Source organism: Seriola lalandi, unplaced genomic scaffold (genome assembly GCF_002814215.2).
Source record: "Seriola lalandi dorsalis isolate HSWRI2012SDOR001 ecotype SW California unplaced genomic scaffold, Sedor1 jcf7180002054606, whole genome shotgun sequence".
Lineage (NCBI taxonomy): Eukaryota > Metazoa > Chordata > Actinopteri > Carangiformes > Carangidae > Seriola > Seriola lalandi.
The window spans coordinates 385,394-408,948 of NW_019525159.1; the positions used below are offsets into that span (position 1 = coordinate 385,394).

At 40.3% G+C, this 23,555-nt stretch overlaps 1 protein-coding gene across 2 annotated transcripts in view; it reads left to right on the forward strand.

The window, feature by feature from the left end:
- Positions 1-23,555, forward strand: part of dym (dymeclin) — a 53,541-nt gene that overhangs the window by 16,394 nt on the left and 13,592 nt on the right. For both annotated transcript variants that reach the window (XM_023419580.2, XM_023419581.2), the window contains exons 9-14: positions 2,231-2,416; positions 2,527-2,705; positions 4,152-4,277; positions 4,412-4,525; positions 4,745-4,839; positions 9,056-9,155. In XM_023419580.2, the coding sequence (XP_023275348.1) occupies positions 2,231-2,416; positions 2,527-2,705; positions 4,152-4,277; positions 4,412-4,525; positions 4,745-4,839; positions 9,056-9,155 (800 nt within the window). The remainder of the gene's footprint in view (positions 1-2,230; positions 2,417-2,526; positions 2,706-4,151; positions 4,278-4,411; positions 4,526-4,744; positions 4,840-9,055; positions 9,156-23,555) is intronic.

The window sequence follows — 23,555 nt, forward strand, 5'->3', positions numbered from 1 at the left end:
TCGTAGGTCATGAAGTGTTTTCAGAGAAGAAAAGATCATCTTCACAGGCTGCTGTTGTGGATACAGACTCGTACTCAAGTAAAGACTTTGTGGCTGCAGTTGTGTTGCTTGTCTCACAGTAGGATGCTTTCACTGCCCCCGAGTCCTGAAACCCAGATTCTGATTTCAGCGTGCCAGCCACTGTGTCCGTGTGTGACCTTCTCTTTTCCTCACTTTCCCCTTCCCTTTCCTCCTCTTCATGTCCTCCTCCTCTTTTTCCACTCGGCGGCCGGCCAGGGCCGGAGCAGCCTAAGCAGTGTAGCATTATTGGGTTTATGTGGTGGGCAGGCAGACAGGCAGAGGGAACTGAGCCAGACGGATAACAAACAGCACCCACTAAGGTAAAACAGAGCTCTGTGAATGTGTGTGTGAGAGAGTGTGTGAGAGAGAGAGTGTGTGCGTGTGTGTGTGTGCGTGTATACACGAGAGTGCAGGAAATGTGGCTGCCAGACCGGGCCCTCTGACACTGTTGGGCTAGTCACTGTGGTGCCAGTGATGAGATGTACAGGGCTCCGTCACAACTTGGCCCTCTCTCTCTCTCTCTAGATCTTGTTTTCTCTCACACTCACGTCTCTTTCTGGCCAATTGGAGGAAAGAAGAGTATCATGTTTGGAGCAAGAGAGACAGACTGACCAGTGCACATGATGTCATTTCTCTCTTGGGGTTTTCTTTTTATTGTCAAGGCAATTTGTTGATGTCCTTTCATTCAAATATAAACAAATTCTTTCTTGTCTTTACAGGAATTGTGTACACATTTATACTGACGTTCAGCGTTGGAGTAACTTTTTACTAGTCATCAGTGAATTTAGAGGCGATCCAACATATAAATCATGAATGTTACTAAGATTTTAAACAGTCACAAGTTGATTAAAAGAAGCTCTAGGGCAGAGAACGGAGAAAAAGTACATGAAAAGCCTTTATTTTGTCATACATAATTGTTTTAAAAGTTTAACCACTCTTAATCTCACAGGATCTTCATCAGTCACAGGCTGTTCCTTTGTTCTGTCTCCTTCCTTTCCCATCGCTAAAGGGAGAAGACGATGGGATGTGACCTCCCATTTTCTCCTTGAGTTAATTTTCCTATAGAGTAGGAGGTCTTTGTACATGAAGCATGTCACCCCTCTAATGTTTTAAACTAATGTGTCCTTGTTCACTTGACTAAAATCTTTTCTGGTTCAGTAACCACATAAACAGATGATGCTAGTGCGTCGTAGTTGGGTGGATCAGTATGACTTTTATGACATTACTCTTACATGAAGGAGGGAACGTGTAAATGCAGCCAAAGAATTGTTGTGCTCCTCCAACTTTTGCCACTAGATGGCAACAAATCTACTTGGCTACTTCTCAAATTCAGTGGCTGGATCAGTGAGGACCTACAACACACTCACACTGCCTCCCACTAGAGCTTGTGTCCATGTATTCTGTGTGGCTAGACGTGGAGGAGCCAGAGGCTGTCATCTGTGTACCTTGGTGTTCGTGCTTCTCGTGCTTCTCATGACGCCTGAGAGCACCAGCACTTCAGTTACTCCGCAGGAAATTCAGCTCTCTCTCCCTCTCATCCCCCAACAAGAAAAACGAAGTCCGCTCCAGTTGGCCAGTAGTTCCAGTTTCTCTTTGTTCTCTGGCGCCGTCTATGTTGTTTCAAATTTCAGGTGCTGCAAACCATCATGCACGACTCCATTGTGCATTTTGGCCCTGATTACATCAGTCTGACTGCACATTCTGTTTTGCATTCATTTCCCTATGAAGCGTAAATCAGTTTTAAGATTGAGGCGCTGCGAGATGTGAGAATACCTTTTAGTGCTTTCTATAAAAAGGTTGACATACAGAACCTCTCTGCTCTTCACTACTGGATTTAGCACACTACTGCAACTACACACTACTGGATTTTCCAAAGATTGCCCCTTTGTTGTACTGAAATGGAGAGCTGCAGGTGAAATCTCAGACCAGTCTTGAAACTATCTTTGCTGAAGTGTAACCTAGGGAACACCGGGAGAGGTGTGTTAGAGGACGATTATTTTCCTCTAGCGAACTAAAAAAATTTAATACAAATATAAATACAAAAGCTTAATATAACCAATTTATTGCTAGAAAAATGACCAAAATGAAAAATGATGCAAAGGAACAAAAGTGTAGTTGAGTGTATATTTTTATCTGTGTGGGTTGACCTGTCTGTCTTTCCGATCTCCAGGTGGGCTGTGGAGTGTCTTCACATTGGGTGGAGCTGGCAGCAAAGCCGGGATAGACCAGGAACACAACCCTTTACCTTTGTCTAATCAGAGCCTTCTGTTACTGCTGGTCCTCGCCAATCTGACAGATGGACCCGGCTGGCCCAACCCCTACCGCCAAGCTATTACTTGTTTCAGAAACACACAAGGTAGATACATTTACGGTAGACAGTTTTTCATATACTGTCTATGACGTGTACCTGAGGTTAATAAAGAAATGTAATAACAATCCTAATGATATTTACCTCTGTCCATGCAGACACTTCGTCGCTGCCCGTTGAGCAACCTCACACTTTCCAGATCAATTTCAACAGTCTATACACAGCGTTGTGCGAGCAGCAGCGCTCTGACCAGGCCACACTACTACTGTACACATTGCTTCACCAGAATGCCAACATGAGGACATACATGCTCTCCAGAACTGACATGGACAATCTGGTGAGTAGGATGGGACTGAAGACACTTTAATGTTGTTACTTTACAGAAAGTTGTACACAGATCCATGCACATTCATTATTCCTATCTAAATCTGACTTTTTTGGGTCATTTTTTAACAAGATGGATTCAAACAAGTCTTTTAAAAATGTGTCAGAGTGTGCTCCTTAACAAAGCACATTATGCAGTTCTTCCTTACACACATGGATATGGCCAAGAAATCGTTTCATCTAGGGCCAGTGCTATGGCTCAGTAAATAGCAAGGATGTATGCAGTGGCAGCTGGTGCTATTCTGTCCATGTGGGACTGTGCCAGTTATTCCTTACAGCCGAATGAATGTACTGAGGTATTTAGTGAATGAAAATCAATCTGCAGCTCAGCATGTCAGATGGTATCACATACAGTATGAAATTGGTGGACAGTCACAAATGAGGCTCCTTCACACAGTGCAACCAAAAATAATTTGGTATTATTGGATAGGAAGAGGAAGTAGGAGTTAAAATAGAGTATACAGTGGGGTCCAGAAGTATGAGACCACTTTCCCATTCACTGGTATTTGTTAAGCCTTTGTAACCGGTTTAAAAAGAGATGTGAGGTCACAGCATCTAAACTAATTGCAACAGAAAACCACACATCCATGATAATAGCCCAACATGTGCAGACAATGACCTTAATTTACAGTCACATTTTGAAACTGCAGGTCTATTAAATTTCTTTACTTTTGATATCAGCATGACCTTTCTGTGTTACTCTGTAGTTATGGCTGCTATGATAAAATGCCATCATTAGCACATCTAGCTTGAGCCTATTATATCTGTGTGTGTGTGTGTGTGTGTGTGTGTGTGTGTGTGTGTGTGTGTGTGTGTGTGTGTGTGTGTGTGTGGAGGGGCTACTAATGAGTCTAGTCACTTTCTCTGCTGAACAATAAAGCACTGCTGCACAACAGCATAATGAGCTAACACTCACTATGCAAGCTACTAACTGCTTTAACTCTGACAGTATGAATCTTTTTGCACTCTTTAGTTAGCCGATCACTTTTTTCTCTCTTTTCTGCTCATTTCTATCTCTATAGTTTAGCAACCATCTAGGATTGAATCCATGACTTTCAAAAGAAGTAAATAATGTAAATCTTGTCTTCTCAACTAACAGTACTGCATTTTCGTCTCTTTTACTAGGTGCTATGTTAGCACCACTTAACATAGTAATGATAATAATTAGATTTTATACATTTTAATAAATGTTTTGATACATTTTTCACTGTGTTTACCTTATGATATGTAGAACAGGTTTTTAGCTGTTCAGTGGCATCAGGTGCAAAAGTGATGTTTACATTTTACATCCAATGTCCTATTTTATTTATTTATATATATAAAAAACAGGTTTAGTGAATGTAATTTCTGAGACATATGCTCAACCCTTCGTCCTACTCTCTCCTCCTCTTCCTCTCAGGTGTTGCCCATCCTTGAGATCCTTTACCATGTAGAGGATAGAAATTCTCATCACGTCTACATGGCCCTCATTATTCTCCTCATTCTCACAGAGGACGATGCCTTCAATCGCTCCATCCATGAGGTGGTGGGTAGACTCGGTTAAACACACACAGGAATTACCACTGAAACCATCCACTACCTGCACTTGCTGGGATAATCGTACATTTTTTCCTCATTCCCGTTTGTGACTCATTTCTGTGTCTCTCCCTCTTGTTTCAGGTATTGAAGAACATCTCATGGTACACAGAGAGGTCATTGACAGAGATCTCACTTGGCAGTCTGCTCATCCTGGTGGTCATCCGCACCATCCAGTTTAACATGACCCGTACAAGGGTAAGATGAACACATTCACACACACTCTCACACTTGCAAACATAACGTGCAATGAGAAATCCATCAGCTGCAACCGCATGTACCGGTGCAAATAGCAATGTATTACATCAAGGAGTAACATTCACCAACAGCATTTGTCATGATGGAACTGTAAAGATTGAAATAAACACAAAGTAATTTGCAATTTAACAGTAACTTTGTTGTGTGCACCCTCCTCAGGATAAATACCTCCATACCAACTGTCTCGCTGCGCTTGCCAACATGTCAGCCCAGTTTCGATGTCTGCACCAGTACGCTGCCCAGCGCATTATCAGGTGAGAATAGAACAAAGGATGATAAATTAACTGGTTGCCCCATCTCTTCTATCCATTCATTTTCTATACAGCCTATTCCAGTTCCCATCTTTATTTATTATTTTGGAGAATATTAGAATTAGCTTAAAATAAAAGGCAAGGTGTCAAATACTGGGGTTTGGCATTAAAATGTGTTATATTTAGTGGTTTTAATTAGCATTTGGATCTTGATTTTTATATTTTTGACAACCTCTTATATGGACGATTTATCATGATATCAATAAATATTGTGATATAATAAATTGAGAAACTGTTAATTGATAACATAACCAGAAACTAATGTCTGTTTTTGGTTAATCCAGTGAATGAAATGCCTGACAAATGAAAATATTTCAATACATTAATGCAAAACATGTATAAAAGTCCAATATTACCACAAAACAGTCCCTGCATTGATTTTCAACATTTCCTGCAATGATTCACTCATAGATATAAAGGGAATAGCCACCACCTTTTGAATGGCATGGCAAAACCTCTGACAGCAGAGGAATTGGCTCTCAGTATATATTGTCTACCAGCTCTTAACTGTGCTGAATATGCTTCTTTTCTGGCTGACAGTTTAAATAAAAGAAAACGAGTGTGCATTCAAGAGAGAGAACCTGGATGCTCAACCTCAAAAATCTATATCAGTTAAAGCAGAAAAAGGTACCACAGCATCAAAGCAGTCAGAGTTTCATGTTTCAGCCAGAGGCTCTTCCTCAGAGCATGAATGTGAATAAAGTCTGCCCAAACCACAGGAAATGTGATGACGATCTGACATTTTTGAAGTTTCATACACTGAAACCAACAGCATCGGTACTGTGTATCACACTTAGCTGGTGTCTGTTCAAACTTAATTGCAGCTTCGTGTAAGCTGTGGCCCTCAGAACAATTATCTGCACCAGATTTTAATAAAAGCATCTGTGTGAGACAGAGAAGCCAGTGGAGACACAGAAATTGCCAAAAAACAAGGAATGGAAAGTCTTAATTCACACACAAACATGCTCATTCATTTTAATGATTCTTGTTGAATCAGCAGAAAATATTTATCACTATAGTAACGTGACAGTGGCTGCAGCAGAAGAAATGACTAAGAAATGAAATATTGAGAGGGTGCAGTGCCTGTGTTGGAAAAAAAACATTATGTAACATGAGAGAATTGAGGGAAACAGTTTGGCCTACAGGGAGACGGAAGACTTGAGAGGACAGGGTCCAAACCACACACACACACACGTGCACACACACAGACATATCAAGTCATTCATGCCTGTTTGTTAACTCCAGGCACACGGGAAGGAATGTTTCCTTCCCCAAAGACATGCACACATTCACGTGCACTCCGGGATCCTCTTATCTCACCGCCTGTGTCCCTCTCCATATCTGTGACTCTCTGGTGTTTTGAGTCAGAGAGGAACACTGTCTGTGAACGTGCACGTCTGTCCTGCAGTGATGTAGAGCAACTGACTCCATGTCTGATGATAATGATAATGATGATGACTATGATGGCCTGGGCTGGGCTAAACTGGTTGGCTGGCTGCTAGATAAAGGGAAACTTCCTGCCAGGAATTTCCACATCTCAGCCAGACACGGCTGAACTCTGCTCCTCAATTGACTCTATAAGAATCAAGGCTGCTGCTGTTTATTTACAGGGAGCAGTGGGTGGATTCGCCCCAACTACTGCCCGCCATCTTTCCTTATTATTTTCTATTCATCCTTTCTCCCTATCTATATTGCCTTTTGGCCGCATTGTTCCTCCCTCTTTTGCATCTGCGTCCATATCCAGTGTCCTTTGTCACCACACATGTTCACATGTCCCTTCATTCACTGGTTACTCTGCCTGCAAACTCAACAGACAGAGTTTTATTCACAGAAGGGCTGCGACTAATGGTTATTTTTATTACTAACAAATCTACCAATAACTTTCTCTATTAATAGTTTGGTCTATAAAATGTCTCCAAAAAATGCTAGTCACAAGTCCAAAACCCAAAAATATTCAGTTTGCTATCACAGCAGAAACTGTTGACATTTGGGAAGTTTAGACATGGGAATTTCTGCTTAAACTGCTAGATTGCTAAATTTCTACTAGTGATCAAAATAGTTTCCTACTAATGTTTTATTATTTCTGTTCTAGTTCACAGTCAAATCACCGATCTGCTTTACATTCACCAGTTTTAATGCACATTTTTAACTTGTGTGTAAAAGAAATCTTTAAAAAAGAGAAAATACCTGTACTGGCTTTTACCTGCTGCCGCTGACCATTACATGCTTGTGCTCTACCAGAAACCCCCCAAAAAATGTAAGAATAAGAAGAGCTGGCTCGATGCACGTGGATGTTACTGGGATGTCACTGGTTTAATTTTCATAACAAAATTACTAGTTTTTGCAGGCTGCAGCAAATAAATGTCCCGATGTATTGGTGCTACTGTTCGTTAATTAATTATACAATCTCGTCATGTCTTCTTGAATATATTCCGATAAAGGTGATCGATGGAGTCATGTGCTAATCCTCATTTTACTTCTTCAATTCCAAATTTTCCTGCCAAATTCTCTTAAAACTTGAGCAGCGTTTTAATGGAAATGCTTTTTTTTTTTTTTTAACAGAGATCACTCATTCAAGCCGTAAAATGAATGTTCAGAATTAAAGATATACTTACAAAATGTACGAATACACATTTTGGAGCACCAACGTGTGACCACAAACTGTGTTTCCAAATAAAAAAAAAAATGTTAAAATTCTTTATCCTGCTAGAGACAGAGCACCTTTACATCTTCAGTGTGTTGGGGTAGACTATGTCATTATCTCAGCCTTATTTTGGGATTAAGCCAGCAGTGTGGAAATCCCTCTGTGTTGCTGTGTTGCTGCTTCCTGTCCGTGTCCGTCAGTGCGTCGGCATAAAGGAGGGATATGATAGAGCAACTAGTCATGTTATCGTGGGCAAGGGTCCCAGGTGGAACTGCGTTGGTGGTCTTTCGTTTGAAATAGAATAAACTTACTAGATAGTACAACAGGCCCTGTTAAGTAGATGTGGCTAATGGCTCCTTTGACATTGGGTCCATAGATAACAAGTAGACCTCCACATAGCTGCTCAGATACCTCCATTCAGCTATCATTCTGCCAATTAGCCTGGATAGAGAATGTTGATAGATTGTGTGTGTGAGTTTCCCAGTGTTGACAGATGGACAGGTGTTGCTCTAAGGGAGATCTGTTTATGCTGAGGTTCCCTAGCCCTTGGCTGTCATTGAATTTAATTTATTCTGCAATTTTTTTGTAACTTGATTAACACACAAATTAAAGATTGAACACCCTTGGGTGGTGTAGAGAGAGTATTAAAAAAGTTGTAATTAAAACAGAAGGTCACTAATGAACACTTTGTGATAAATAGGACGATCAAAAAAGAAAACAAATGTTGCCACTTTTTAAGTCAACCAATATATAAGAACAGAGCAAAGCAAATACTTGGAAAAATGTATTTTTCTTTTATTTTTCTTGCATGAACACGCTTGTTGAGTGATTCAGCTGACTGTGATGTTAACACTGTGCCATTAATGTGTGAGCGCATTGACCCTTCCTATTGCTACTGCCTAAGGTCACCCAAGCAGACTATGTGACTGTTGATGTTTGTCTGTGTCCTGCCATCACATGCAATCATGCAATCCCATCTAGACAAGTGTACACACACAAACACATAGAATAAGGGTAAAGCAAGTCGGTTAACTGATGGGTCAAACGACAGGCTGTCACCTCCAGTTGGGAACAAACAAATACATGTTCAAATGCTGGAAATTCTCAAAAAGTAACCAAAGCTGTGACCTGTTTGTGCAAATAAAAAGAAGGCTTAAAAAATATTGGTAAATTTAAGCATATTTTTAAACATCATTTCTAAAACAGTCTCCTGCCAGTTTCATGATTATTTTATTATTCCAAGATTCATTATTATTAATTATTTTAAAGGCCTCATTTAGAAAGCAAAACAGGCCGGTCTCTAATAATAATCAGTCTTAAATAGAGGCTTTACTCTTCAGTTAAGCTGAGTAAAGGCCACTGTTTGAGTATTTACAGCACATTAATTATAGGTCAACATGTGCAGTATGACGACTGTGTATTTGGGTTTTGGGTTATTTGGTTTTCATAGAAGTGTATCATTCATCTGTCATTGCTACTCTGACTCCTTTCACTCTCTCTGTGTCTCTTCTGCAGTTTATTTGCTTTGCTTTCCAAAAAGCACAACAAGGTTTTGGAGCAGGCAACACAGAGTCTGCGAGGCAGACAGGGAGACAACACAGCCTTGCCCGACTACGTGAGTAACACACACACTCACTCTGTCGCTCTCTCCTTCTGCATTCAGTTTATTAGTGGTTGGCAAATTATGTGTGCTTGGGTTAGGAGCAGTAGTTGACATGGGCGTTTGTCATATTTTGGTGAGTGTGAGATTACATGAATTTGCACATGAAGTTGCATGAATTACAACTTTTATATTGTTGGGTTTAGTGATTTTTAAATTTTTATTAAACTATATTTTTTTCAATTAGTGATGTATCATTAGTAACCATAGCCCAAAATTTCTGTCTTCAAGAAATAGTTCCATATTTTGAGAAATGCACTTATTTTCTTGCTGTGAGTTACACAAGAAGATTGACACCTCTTTCATGTCTGTCCATTAAATATGAAGCTACCGGTTAATTTAGTTTCTGTGTGGCAAGTTATTGCATCCCACAAAGAAATAGTCTCGATAAATAATGCCCTGTAAGACCTTACATTTTCAAACTCAGTTTTTGTACAAATAAACAAGATATTACATGTTAATAAGTAGCATGGGCCATGCTACCTGTTTCCCCCAGCTTTCAGTCTTTAAGCTAAGCTAAGCCGAGCTAACCAGCTGCTGGCTGAAGCTTTTTTATTTAGCGTGCAGATATGACAGCTGTGTCAGTCTTCTCATATAACTCACAGCAAGAAGGCAAATAGTACACTTAATAAAATGTTGAATTGTCCCTTTAACATCTCAAAGTAACCCTAATCCTAACTAAACAAGCAATAATAATAAAATTCAACGAATTTATTAAAGCCGTCACAAGCAAAATGCTCTATTTGTATTGAATAGATCACTCAAAAAATTGATCGTCAACATTATAATTAATATCAATTATGATAAAATGTTCAGCTCATTAGCCGTGTCTTCATAAGGTGTTGTTTCTATGCTGTTTGATATTGCAAGGATACAAGAGTAAACAAGAAAATACTTTGAGGCATTTTTTTCCATTGTTGATTTTGAAATGTTTTGTCTGCTGTAAAATAAACAACTCCACATTTTGCTGGTGGGACCAGTTATATCAACCAGTTCAGGATTCATATGAGGATGTGGTGTATAATTTGATGTTGGAGAGCACCAAATTTAAGGCCTGTTGCTGCAGGCCATCTGTCAAGTAGCAGTCTGCAACTCTGTCTACACCAGTCCTTTGTCTTTTTCTCATTACTTTCCCAGTCCGTATCACGAACATTTCATTTGCATTGAAATAGTTTCCACTGGTGGACTAATATTTGATGAAACTGTTGAGCGTTCATAAAACTGAATGTTAAAATCAGTCATTCAGAGTGGAACCAGAGTAATATTGAAATTTCTCTGAAACATCAGTTTTAATCGGAAATTGAAATCTTAACAGCATCTCAGCAGTAAATAAGTGGTGGAGCCTAAACCAATAAATTAATGATGATATTGACCCAATGCAATTAACTATATGTAGATCTTAGTAACAGCCACACCTGACCATACAGTCCACTCTGTTAACTATTGACTATGTATAATTGTCTCTATTTGTGTTGAGGCACCTCTGCCCTCAGGTTTGTCTGTCTACGTCTCAGTCTGGCTGTCTCATTAGATTTGCATGGTCCTAGATGGCTGTTTGTGTGTAAACATATTTGTGTGTGCGTGTGTGCATGTGTCTGGGGCTTGGAGATGTATTAGGAGGTCCCCACAGATGCCCCTAGGTGTTGGGGAAACGAGAGTGTATTTGAGTGCTCCTTCAACCATGCAGCGACTGTCTGATGAGGCCCTACAAACAGACATCTATGCACACACATAAACACACACATCCATAAAAACATATATAATGCAATTATCCAGCTTTATTTTGATGCTTCCAACCTTCAGGGCTTCTTTTAATGCTGTGTTTTATTTACACACACATGCATAAACGCAAACTGTATATATGACTGAAAATGGAAAAGAAAAACAGAAAGAGAGATTACTTTGCCAAGATTAAATCTTCTCTGTTAAAGGTATCAGTTCTGCCAGCTGCAAGAGAGTGCATTCAGAGTGCATTTAATTGTAGTGACAAACATAATAAAACAAATATGTCATGAGAGGTCAAAGTGTAAGGTCGCCTACACAGCAGCACCCCCTCTTTTTTGTAAGAGACTGAATGTGTTGCTCAAGGGCACAAGGCAGATTTCCAGTATGACTATTTTACATTGAGAGTTTTTTTTCCTAGAATAGTGTCTGACATGTAGTCTGGGTCATAGACTTTTAAGAGAGCTGGTCAACATTTTTGGTAGTTATCCTTGAGCTTAGACTATACTAAGTCAATGTGACATTGGTTCCCATGTCTACAAAGGTTTCCGTGTCTACTATCCAGCTAGGAGTCATATGTTAGCTTTATTTACCGCCCCACCTCTCCATCCCCACCCCCGATATAAATTCACTTTAATTGTGTCTTGAACAGGACTTGAGCTTCAAGTACACTCACACAGAAGTGCACAATCAGCTTTTCCAGTTGTCTGGTAGTAAACGTCTTGTTCTTAGTTCTTGTTTTTGAGCGTCTGATAAGGCCTGTTGTGTTGTGCTGTTCAGAGAGAAGGGGACATTTAGTACATGCATTCACATTCACTTCAGAATGAATTGTACTATGTGGTGATGACAGATTTGTTGTTTAATACCTGCAAAACTAATGACATTCCCATCAGCCTCAACTGCACTCTTTGCTGAGTGCTAATTAACAAATGTTAACATGCTTAACATGCTAAACTATGATGTTGAACCAGGTTAACATCTAACTAAAATGTTAGCATGGTCATTGTGAGCATGTTCAGATGCAGAAGTTTTGTTTTTTATTTGAATGGAAGTATGGCATAGATAGAGGGTTTAAAATGTAGCCATGATTAGTAGGACTTCTACTAACAATTATTTTCATCATGAGTTAGTCTGCTGATTATTTTCCAAAATGTCAAAAAATAGTGAAAACTATTTCCACAGTTTCCCAGGGCCTGATGTGATACCTTCATATACATTGTTTTGTTCAAGCAACAGTCCACAAACCTAAAAATATAAAGTTTATTCAAATCAAATCATGGTAGTAGAAGCTGGTAGTAGAGAGTGTTTGGTATTCTTGTTTTAGAAATTATTTAAATGATTGTTTAATTGCAAAAATAGCCCATTATTTTTCCTGACGATCGTTTCTGCTCTAGTGATCAGATCATTTCATAAAAGGTGCGACTGAAACAACAGAACCGAGTTATCATGCTGCTGTGACTTTTACAGAAGACTGTCAGGTTTTGTCATAGATGGTAATACTGAATCTATTCAACTATGAGATGAGTGCTTAAATTCTCTTTGCATATAGACTAAAATTTTAAGCAAATATCTGCCTCATTTGTTCATATCAGTGGAGTAAGATTGTAGATGGAAAATAAACAGCTAGTTAAATATTTATTGCAGCAGCAAATGAGAAAGGAAGTTTATTCAGTACAGAAGTTAATAGTTTCAAACGTTATCTACAAGCTGAACATTAGCTGACCGGCCATTTATTTCTACCCTCCCTCGCCATCAGTATTAATCCTAAACTGAAATTTACATAAAACCTCATGCATAGCATTTCTTATCTGGCCGGTTATAATGACCTCACACACTGACTAAGGTTTGTCATTGGTTTTAAAGATGTAACATCTATAAGAAGGACTGCTGTCTCATCGTTTCTTTGTTTCCTCTGGCCCTCCTCTCTTCCATCTGTAGTGAATGTGGCAGTGAACTTGGAAACAGCCTGTTCTGGTGTTATTCACAAACCCTCATCTTAACTTGGGAAGTGAGGAAGTTTAGGGAGCTATAGGGAGAGATAAAGAGGAGCCAAATGCCAGGGGAAAAAAGAAACAATAGAAAGAGGAGAAACAGGCAGGAGGAGAGGAGATGAAGGGGATTTGGAGAGAGGGTGAGTGTAAGCGTGTTTTTGTGACGGGCATCTGGAAACAATGTAATTTGGCTGAGTCTGGCTCTGGAGAGAGAACTAATGTTTGTTTAATGTGGGATTGTCCTGGACATGTAATTGCTCTCTTTACAAGGGAGAGACTGAGAGGAGGATATGAAAAACTGTCGTCCAATGCTCTAAGCTGTGGGTTAAAGCTGGGTCCATTTTGCTTATGTGCTAATGTCTCCCTCTTTCTTGCTTTATGTCTGCCTATTGGTCTCTGTCTCTCTCCCTCTCTCTCTCTCATATATATACCAACTCCCCAATCCCTGAATGTGTCTGTGCTGCTGTGTCTGGTTAGTGTCAGGGAAGAAAGACTGAAGGGTTAGGGCCCCTTGAGCCCCCAGGGGACTGCCAGAGGCTCCCAGTCTAAGCAGGGCAGCTCTCAGGGGGCCTCACAGTTGCTCTCTGCAGCCTCTGCCCCTTTGATTGCAGATGGGTTTTTTTCCCCTTGCCCTTTGAGATGTGCGCTGACATGCAGTATGTGCCCGTACACACTAACAAACATAAGAAGAGAGGAAGTTTGTGCAGTGTTGCATTGCTTTGCGTTGTGTGTCACTGTTTATGCTCCCATTCGGTGGTAGTGGTAATGTTACTTCTCTGCCTCTTCGTCTGTTTACTGTTGCACATTTCTGGGAAGAGACTACAAGTGTACACACACACACACACACACACACACACACACACAGCCAGAAGCATGTTGGACCACCCTGTCTATGTGTTTATGTGCGCTGGTTGAGTCACAATCTGTGATCTCTTTTTAATAGCCAGAGTAGACACATGCATTAACTTTGTAGCACCATTCCTCTTGTTTAGGGGAAAAGCACAGCCTGAGGATATATCAACAGATAATAAACATTATGCCTTCTGTTTATTATCTAGGCTTCCAGGAATTAACCACTTTGTTATTAGGCTACAAAATTGTTTTGTAAAATCCAGTTTTCCATTAATGCTGCTATAGCTCATACATGACAAGAAATTGCTTTCTTGAAGTCTGTTTGATGTGTATGTAGGTAAAGACAAAATGTCAACATACAGCACTTATTTTTTTAATCATGTGGCATACAAAATGCTGAAATAGATTATTTAGATTATTTGAAGTAGCCTGCATCAAATATTTTTATTTGCTTGGTTGCAGTTTTTCATTAGTTTGTGTATATTTTAAATTGTCAGTTGATGACTCATACGTGCTAATAAATTCATGTAGTTTTCAAGGTCACATGTAATGCTGGACCAAAAAATTGGTTTGGCCAGATATTACCTTATTGGAGATATATTGGCACTTATGTGCATGTTAGTCATAATTTTAAAAATCTAAGGGATCCATATCACTATTTTTTGTTAATGTTATGTGTTATGATATATGTATTACTATCATCCAATACATCGTCATCAGAATTTTTTTGAACTCTGAAACATCAATATCAGTTTCAGACAGGCTATAGTCTGGGATAAGACTGATTTATAATAATCATGTTTTCAACACCAGCGGTGTGAAAGTAATGAAAAGATACCTGGGTATCTTCCTGGAAAATGATGTGGGAAATATACTGATGTATCTCAAATAGTGTTGCTCGCTTCCAATCTCCTTTCTCATCCTTTTCTCCTGATCTTTCTCCCCTCTGCATATTTCATGTGAAATGACTTGAATAGGTCTGTGTTCAGTGTAGCCTCCACTTGGCTCAATCACAAACTGGAATCTCATGTGTTTTCAACTTACACTTTTTCTTATTATTACTTATGCTGACTTCTTCCATGTCCATTTCATTTAATTCCATGGTGCTGATGGAGAGTCTGGGAAAACATCATGTGCCAGTATGTGCCCTTCATTCATGGTTTACCTGAAAAGTAGGAATTGATTGATTGAAGAATGAATTATCCTATCACATTTCATGCGGTTGTTTGATGTAGAGCCAGTCTCCCCACAAGACTGATGTACATTATCATACTGCTTTCCCCTGAAATCAGAGGTTACTCTGCATGTGAAGCTTCTGTCATTCCATGTGAAAATACCCAGAGGGGAGAGATGGAGAGAAAAATGAGGAAGTTAAAGGGCACCTATACATTTTACCTTTTATTTCATCCAATTTCAAACCTTTGATGTATTTGCCTACAGTGGAAGATTTTGGCACAGTCAAGCAGTGCAACATGAGGGTATTAACTAGCTTATTACAACAGGCACTTTTTAACTGATCTTGTCTTATTATGGAGTGAGATGTCAAAAGAAAATTATTATTATTACTCTTTTTATCATTATTATCATTTGCAAATTAGATAAACCTTGCAGTTTCTACGTTTTGTCAGACATCAGCTCAGCATGAAAAAATGCAGCTTCCACATCATTTGGATGGGAACGGACCATGGACGCAGTGGGGTGCCAATGCAAGAGCCTCCAGTTGGTTTTTGATCCATCCAACTGTGAAATCTTTGTGGATGTGAGCGCTCCACATACTGTTTGGCTATGTTGACCGATCAAATATGCGTAAGAGAACATTGGTGGTAGATTATTTTGAAACATATTTATACTGTTTACCTCTCGAATGCCACAATGACCACATGGCAACCGTGAGAACTTTCCAGAGTAGCAAAATACTTGCTTGTGGTTTTGGTGTCTAATAGACCTTCAAACTCAGTAATCCGCTGCTCAAACTGGGCTTCCTGAATCACATTTTGTTGTCTCACTCACTCAGCACATCACTTTCAATGCAGCCCCTTGATTTTTCTTTTTCATACATTGCTGTTATCAGTTTGATCTTTCACTAAGCTTTTGAAAGTAACATGCCTTTTATAAATGCGTTTTAATAATCCAGTGGTTTCCACCTACACTAAATAAACCAAACTCAAAGTTTAAGTAGTTTTAAGTCTTTGGTCGGCTTTATAAAAGTTAACACTGAATAGAATGGTCTATAATGAGGTCAAGCTTTATAAATTATAACTAACCTCTTAGACTTATGCTACTTTTTATTTTGCTCGTTATGGCATCATATCAGTCTCAACATAAGTCTGTCTCCTCGCCTTCTTCTCATTAAGGCGGTATCCTACTGTGAGCGCAGAGATGGGTTACTCACTGACCTTGCTTTTTTATTCACTCATCTCCCAAATTTTTTTTTCCTCACCTGCACAGTGAAGACGGTGTCAGGTCTAGTTGTTAGTTTACTTGTTACACCATCTCTCTATATATCTGTCAGCCTCTTATCCTCTCTCCTCTGTCTCTTTCTGTGTTTATTCTCGGGCAGTAGGAGTGCCACCCCTGCAGGCAGCAGGTGCTCTGGGGTCCTAATGATTGTCTGCTTCCAAATGGTAATTGGGGCAGCCCTGCTGTGCCCTGGTCTTTTCCTGATCGAGGCACAGCAAAACAGCGAACAGCTCACAGCAGATCAATTAGCACTGCCCACCTATCTGCCAGAGTGCTGTTGCAGCTGTTGGCGTCATCTTTTTTATCATTATCACTCACCGACATCACTGCTGTTTTGCCCCCTAGCCTCCTGCTGTTAGTGCTAGCCAGGTCTCAGAGAAGTAGAGTGCTTATTTAAACTGATAATAAAGTGTCTGTCTGCAAATATGCTGGACTTCCCCTCCACACAGACAGTGATGCAGTGATCATCCAACACAGTCTTTCCTAAACAGATTCTGGACTCAGACTGGCAGACTGTTGATTTGTTGGTGCTATTGTTCTGGGGGGCAAACACTGTCTTTTGCCTCATTCTGTGTGTGTGTGTGTGTGTGCGTGTGCGTGCGCGTGCGCGTGCGTGCGTGTACAACAAAGGATGTTTTGTGCATGTGTGAGGCTATGGGGTAATAAGAGGCTGACCTGGGCACAATGCTCTACAAAATGGTGTGATTATGACATGGCCGTGGTACCATAATGCAGGTCAGACAATGACCTATTTAAAAAACTCCCAAAAGACAGGGCAGGCTGCTGCTACTCAGCCAGTCTGACCCTCTCTCTGTCTGTTAGCATGCCGTTTTTTCTTCTCCTCGTGCTTTTCTTTTTCTGTCTTTCTTATTCCCTCTTTTTAAATTACTGCCTTTCTTTGGTACATTTCACAAGAAACTGCTCCTCAATATTTATCTTCTCACTGTCTTCTGTTGTTTTGTTTTTTTTGCCCATGATGACATGTTTAGGTGTGGCTTTCGTCTCTTTCTATTTGTCTCTTTGTGTATCTGTCTGTGTTTATCTCCATGCCCTTGTCTTAATAGGTCTGGTTTGTCTGCCCTGCAACAGCCTGCAGTGAGCAGCGGGGCCAGCCAGGGAATCACTAAGCTATTGGTTTAATGATGCCAGCTCCTACTTTACAGGGATTTACATGTCTGTGTCTCTAAACACCCTGTCCACACACACAAACCCTTGCATAAAAACATGCTTGGGTATGATAGGACGGCTAGACATACACACACAAACACACACACAGATAGTGCAGTGTCCTTCCCAGTCACAGATCGCATCTGCAAACTCTATAATTTTCCTTGTCAGACCGATACCAAAGGTCAAACATACCTGCAGACATAACACATTTGTGCCCAGCATGCTGAAGAATTAGGAGCAGAATCAGACAGATGGAAAAGCTTACAAACACACACACTGGTATATACACACTCACAGCCTTCCCGCATGGTTTGAGTCAATGGTGAAACAAGTAAAATGGGGCAGGATCATTGAGACTAATGATACAGCTCATGTCTGAGGCCTATGTTTTCTTGGGTGGAGAGAGGACATTAAGCAGCGGCATGAGTGGTTGTGACTAAATGACAATGCAGGAGGCTGGAAAATAGCACATGACTGGAGTAGAAGGAGCAGAAAAGCAGAGATGAGGGGAGGAAACAATGAGGAAGGGGAGAGAGAGAGAGAAAAAAAAGAAAGGCAATAATGGTTTCATGCAGTCATACAACATGTCAGGTGTTTTCTTGTTGTCTAGTGGATACATTTCTGGGGGAAAAAACAAGTGTAAAGAACAGAGTGGGGAAGTGGAAGAAGAGGAGGAGCCAAGATATTTAAATCCTGTCTGGGTTTCAAGTAGACCATGGACCTCTTAATGTTATCCACTTGACAAACATACACACAGGGCCAGGCAGACGTCTAGCTAGCCTATTTTCATGTGACCTGAATTCCCCAGTGTGGCATTTTTTTTTCCTGCCAGGCTAATCTCATTAAGCTGGGTGCAGAGCTAGAGAACAAACACACAAGGCATCCCTCACTCCTACTCTGCCTTCCTCTCCTTCTTTTGTCTCCTCTTCATCACGTTCACTTTCTCCATCAACTCCCCCCTACTCTCTTCTTCCGTGCTTCCATTTTTGTTCCTGTCCTCCTTCCTCTACGTCCTCTTCCTCCTACTCAGTTGTCTCCCATATCTGTCCCCGCTTCCTTTCTAATTATGGCCTGCCACAGCAGAGGAGAATAGAGCAGGTCTAGCTAGGCAGTGGATTTGAGCCCAGAGAGCCACCTCTGCTTCCAGACGCACAATCAATCCTCATTATCGCCGGCTCTCTTGCCTTCCACTTGCCTCTTCATGTCTGCCTGTTAAAGCTCCACACACCTTTATCCGCCAGCTTGTGGAAATCAATGCAGTGCATTATTGTATCTCTGTGGCAGGCCTGGTTCTTGGTCAACATACAACAGAATACAGTTATTTACAATCATCCTTGGTTGGTTGTGTGTGTGTGTGTGTGTGTGTGTGTGTGTGTGTTCCCATGCATGAGATTCTGCATATGCTTTTGCGTGGCTACAGCACACAAAAAAAGGCCACACAGCAAGCATAGTTATTTATAAGATAAGCACTTGTTTCTGAAGCAGGGCACAGACGATGGAATATAAAATGCTACCACGTGCAGTTCTGTTACAGATGGTTCGCCCAGATTGGAGGTAGAGTCTCAGCTTGCCATTGCAGTCTCACCAGGCTGCTGTTTTGAATCTGGTGTTAGCTGGTATTAGCAAATTCTTGTTTCAAAACAGGACATCGTCAGAACAATCATTTTTGTCATGGAGAACATAGAAACTTATATTATCTCCTGTGAACGTTATTTTATGTTTGTTTTCCTATGGTAACATGAGGCTAAACAGATTTTTCTGGATGTTCTTTATTTCACTTTTTGCGGTTTGAAATGTGGCTCACGGTGCAAAGGAAGCAAGCTTTTTTTTTTTTTCTAAATCATAAATCTACTGATTTACACATCCACACATTAAAGATTAAACTGGCTTGCTCAGCATGTTATTCTAATGTATTTTACAGGACTTACAATACTTCCAGGGAATACACTTTCCTCATTTCAAGCCTGAGATGAAGCAGGATGTAACCCCAGAGGAAGTTGCTGATGAGTACTGTCTAAGGCGAGGCTTCCTGTAAAGCAAAGATAATGATTAAAGCTTTGGGACCAACTGGCTGAACTGGTCAATTAAAAGTCCAACAGTTGTTAGAATGATGCAGATGTGCACTTACAGTGTTTTGATTCCAGCTTCTATCTTGTTAATGTCACTGTCCTTGACTGGTATTCAGTGCCTTTCTGAGCTGTTGTCACTGCATATTCAATAGTCAAAGTTTGCATTTTTGTAGTAGTAGTAGCTGAAGTGTGGTGGTCTGTATGAACCAGTTGATGCAGACACACACTGCAGGGCAGCTATGCAGAGTATCTTTGTAGACTAAATCTTTCAATATATTTCTCTTACAAATTCCATTTAGCAGCTTCAGTTTCGGTGTCCTGGTATTGAGCATGGCTTACTGGGACACAGCTATAATTAATGTTATTAGTAACACCTGTGCTTTTCCTGCTATGACTAGTCAAAATGAAAAAGGCCTGTGGATGATGAATACAAACATGTCAGTCCATTCATTCTCGTGAAAGCACTCACTACGTTTGCCAGAACAATGTTAAGAGAATAAGTGACAGAGTGCATCTGCAAGGTATTCTGATGTCCATAAGTGGTTCAGTAACTTGCATGTGGGTTTGTTTTTTCAGTATGTACACAAAAATGGAAATTTAGAAACAGTACAGCCATTATTTGAAGTTTGTTTTTCAACTATTGAACCTGTCGCTTATATCGAACATATATTGGTCTCAGATCATTAAAAAAAAAAAAAAAAAAACTTAAAGGATTCTTAACAAAATCGTTTCTGTCTTGTTAATGTAAAAAACAAAAAAAAGAAAGAAAGAAAGAGAGAATATTGTTATCACCTCAAAAATAGTATGAGTCGGGCTATACTCTGCACATACCATACTACTGGATTAATTCCATTATGACTCCATTGCATTAAGCTAAGTTGCTTTGAATGTTGTTGACTCGAGCCTACATCCTTTTGTCTCCGTTTCTTCTTAGCTGTTGACCGGTAAGTCTTTTGGCTCCTTTCAGCCCAACATAGATACACTTTTTATAGACATCTTAGGGTTAATGAGCTTTCAAGCGGTACACTTTTCCAAATGATCTTGCATTAAATTGGACAGGAAGGTAGTCATAAAATTGTTTCGCTTTTGGCAAATGAACACGAAAACGCTGAAAACCATGACATTGTGCCTCAAGCCCATTTTACTGGCAGTGCTTGTTTTCGTTGAGACAAAGCATTGTTTTGTATTTTTAGATTGGTTTGGAAACTGACTGCATCATCTATTGATCTTATCTATAATACCATCAGTGCATGATAGATTTTGCAGAGCTCTGCCCACAGTTGTCACACCATAGGAAATCAGACATCATCTCTTGAGCTGTATTCGCCAATTCATTGCCGCCTGTTTTTTATCTCTTTAAAGATTATTCATTTTCCCACCGTCACTCTGCGGTTTCCTTTTTGTGCTAGCACTAAACATGTTATCTTGTCATGGTGGCTGGCGTCTGTCTGTCTGTCTATCTGGCCGTCTGTCTCGACCCACTGTTGTAAACAACGTAACTATAGAACAATGCAGGATAGAATATCTGTTCCTTCACTGCAGGTTTCCCATGTAGAGCTGATGGGCTGATTCATTTTTGCAATACCTTGCTGCTTAGATTTCCATATTGATGACAAGAGTGATTTTCTTGGAAATACCAAAACTCTTAGTAATTTAGGGCTGAAAGTGGTATTACAACTGGTGGTACAAAGATTAATGGTGTCCTAGTACCAACAAGCTGACAGCATCTAGAAAAATGAAGATTTTAAGTTTTACAGATGTAGGATTTATCGACTGGCTGTTGTATTTTATTACTTTAGATTGTACATGTGTACTTAACAGACAGATAACTTAGAAGAGAACGTTCATCTGTCTAGCACTCTTCACAGGTCCACTTGGGTCACAGTAACCAAGACCCGAGTCATGCCTGATTTTCAATAAGTCTATTACCCAAGTGGATCCAAGGAGACTAACTATCAGCTGTGATGGTTCAACAGAAGTGTCACAAGAGAAAAATGTGTTTTCTGAGACAAGATAGTTAGTGTGAGCTGTGGAATGCAGAGAAAAATTACATTTTTTACAACTCTTTTTGACCGTAGGGTGCTTCTTAAGTAGGGGAAGATCATGCTGCTGACGGTGCCCATGTATTTTTCGGCTTGACTGCCTTGGATCAAGTCTTAATTGTCCTCGTGTCTTTTCAGACCAGGTCTGACAGTCCTCTGGTCCCCTTGGGATTGGGTCTTCTTTAATTAAAATTTCATTTTTGCACATCCACAGGTCCGTGAAGACCTCCACACCTGACAACATTAGTCACACCGAGGTGAATAACAGGAAGCGTTATTGAATGGAGTGAGAGTGGTTTACTCATCTCTTGACTGACTAAAACTACCACTACTACATGCATTAAGAATGGGCAGCATGGTTGGGTGGACACCACATACAGACCCACACACAAAATCCCAAAGTAGAGCAGGGGTAGCCAACACGGTGCCCACGAGCACCTGGTCGCCCACAGTGAGGCAATGAGTCACCCGCAGGGAACGTTGTAATAATAGCATAAGACACCAGTAGAGCTCGGTCTAAGAATAGCCTAAATTTTCTCCCTTTTTTTTTTTTTTTAACACTTGCATGAATGTAAAAAATAACCAGTTTAACATTGTGTATAACATTTTAAAAACATCACTGGTTTATTTACAATATATAACTTTGACCCAACTGGGGTCAAAATTTGGTTTGTCAGATCCCCTCTTCTCACTCATGCGTGATCTCAGCTAGCTAGCGTAGCTACAGTGATGAACATACGAGGCCATTAACGGTTTACGCTGTAAACAATGGCAGAAAAGCAGAAGAAAACATACCACTTTCACAAGCAGTAGGAGGAAGAGTTTTTCTTCCCAACAGTGAAAGAAAAGAATGTTTGTCACATGTGTGGGGCAACTGTGGCAACAGCAAAGCAGCACGTCTAGAGGCACATCAGTACATATGACATGACCCTCAATGCTAGCTACCCACCAGGTGGCTCATTATGGGTAGAAAACGCCTGTGAATTAAAGACAAACAGCCATCTTTTTGCTGTTTCATGATTTCTCCATGAAAGAGGAACTCCTGACACTACTCCCCCTTCATATAACAACAAGGGGGGTTGATATCCACTACACCGTGAAAGGGTATTTCGTGGAGAAAAAGGTACTGTTAGAGAAGCTGCTGTCTGTGATGACCGGTTGTTACACAGGCTCGTCGTGTAACGCAAAGGCGACCCAGATTTCCCCAAATTTTCACAGAACCACTGCATCGTTCGCCAGCAGGCGTTATCTGCAAAAGAGATGACCTTCGATAACATAATGACTCTAGTCAGTGAAGATAGAAACGGCATCCACTCCAAAGCTAAACAACACAGGTCATTCAAGGTCTTGTTGGAGGAGCTGTCAGCTGAATTTAGTGACCTGTTACTACACACTGAAATCCAACGGCTCAGCAGGGGAAAGGCTTTGCAGCTTTTTTTTAATATCACTTTTGGGTGAAATCAAAGAGTTCATGGAATCCAGAGGGGAAGACACCTCGCTGTTTCAGGACACTGAGTGGATACTAGATATTGCATTTCTAGCAGACATCACTGGGAAACTGAAACATTTGAACTGTGAACTGCGAGGCAAATTTAAGAGTCTCACACATGATCAGAGCTGCAAATGCATTTAAAGCCAAGATGAACATTTTCTGTGCGTTTACAAAGAAAGAAATTGCAGCACTTTCCCTCTTTGCAGTCAGTGCTGAATGACAATGCCTCTGCGTCTAGGGCATTGTACAGGTCTGCAGAAAAGTACTCTCAACTCATAAATAGACTTGGGCAAGAGTTAGAAGACAGGTTCTGTGACTTTGATAAGCTGGAGCCATATCTGTCATTCATTTCAAATCCTTTCATGCAAGTAGACATGACGTGCATTGCTGAGCGACTTAGTTCAACTTCAGCTTGGATGCTGGTGAGTTAGAGATGAAAATTCTTATGTTGAAAAAGTTACTTTCACCTTAAACTTACCTTTCAGATGTAAGCTTGATGTCTCATAACTAAGACATACTCAGGCTGCCTTTTACACGTTTGTAATGTGTCATGTTCT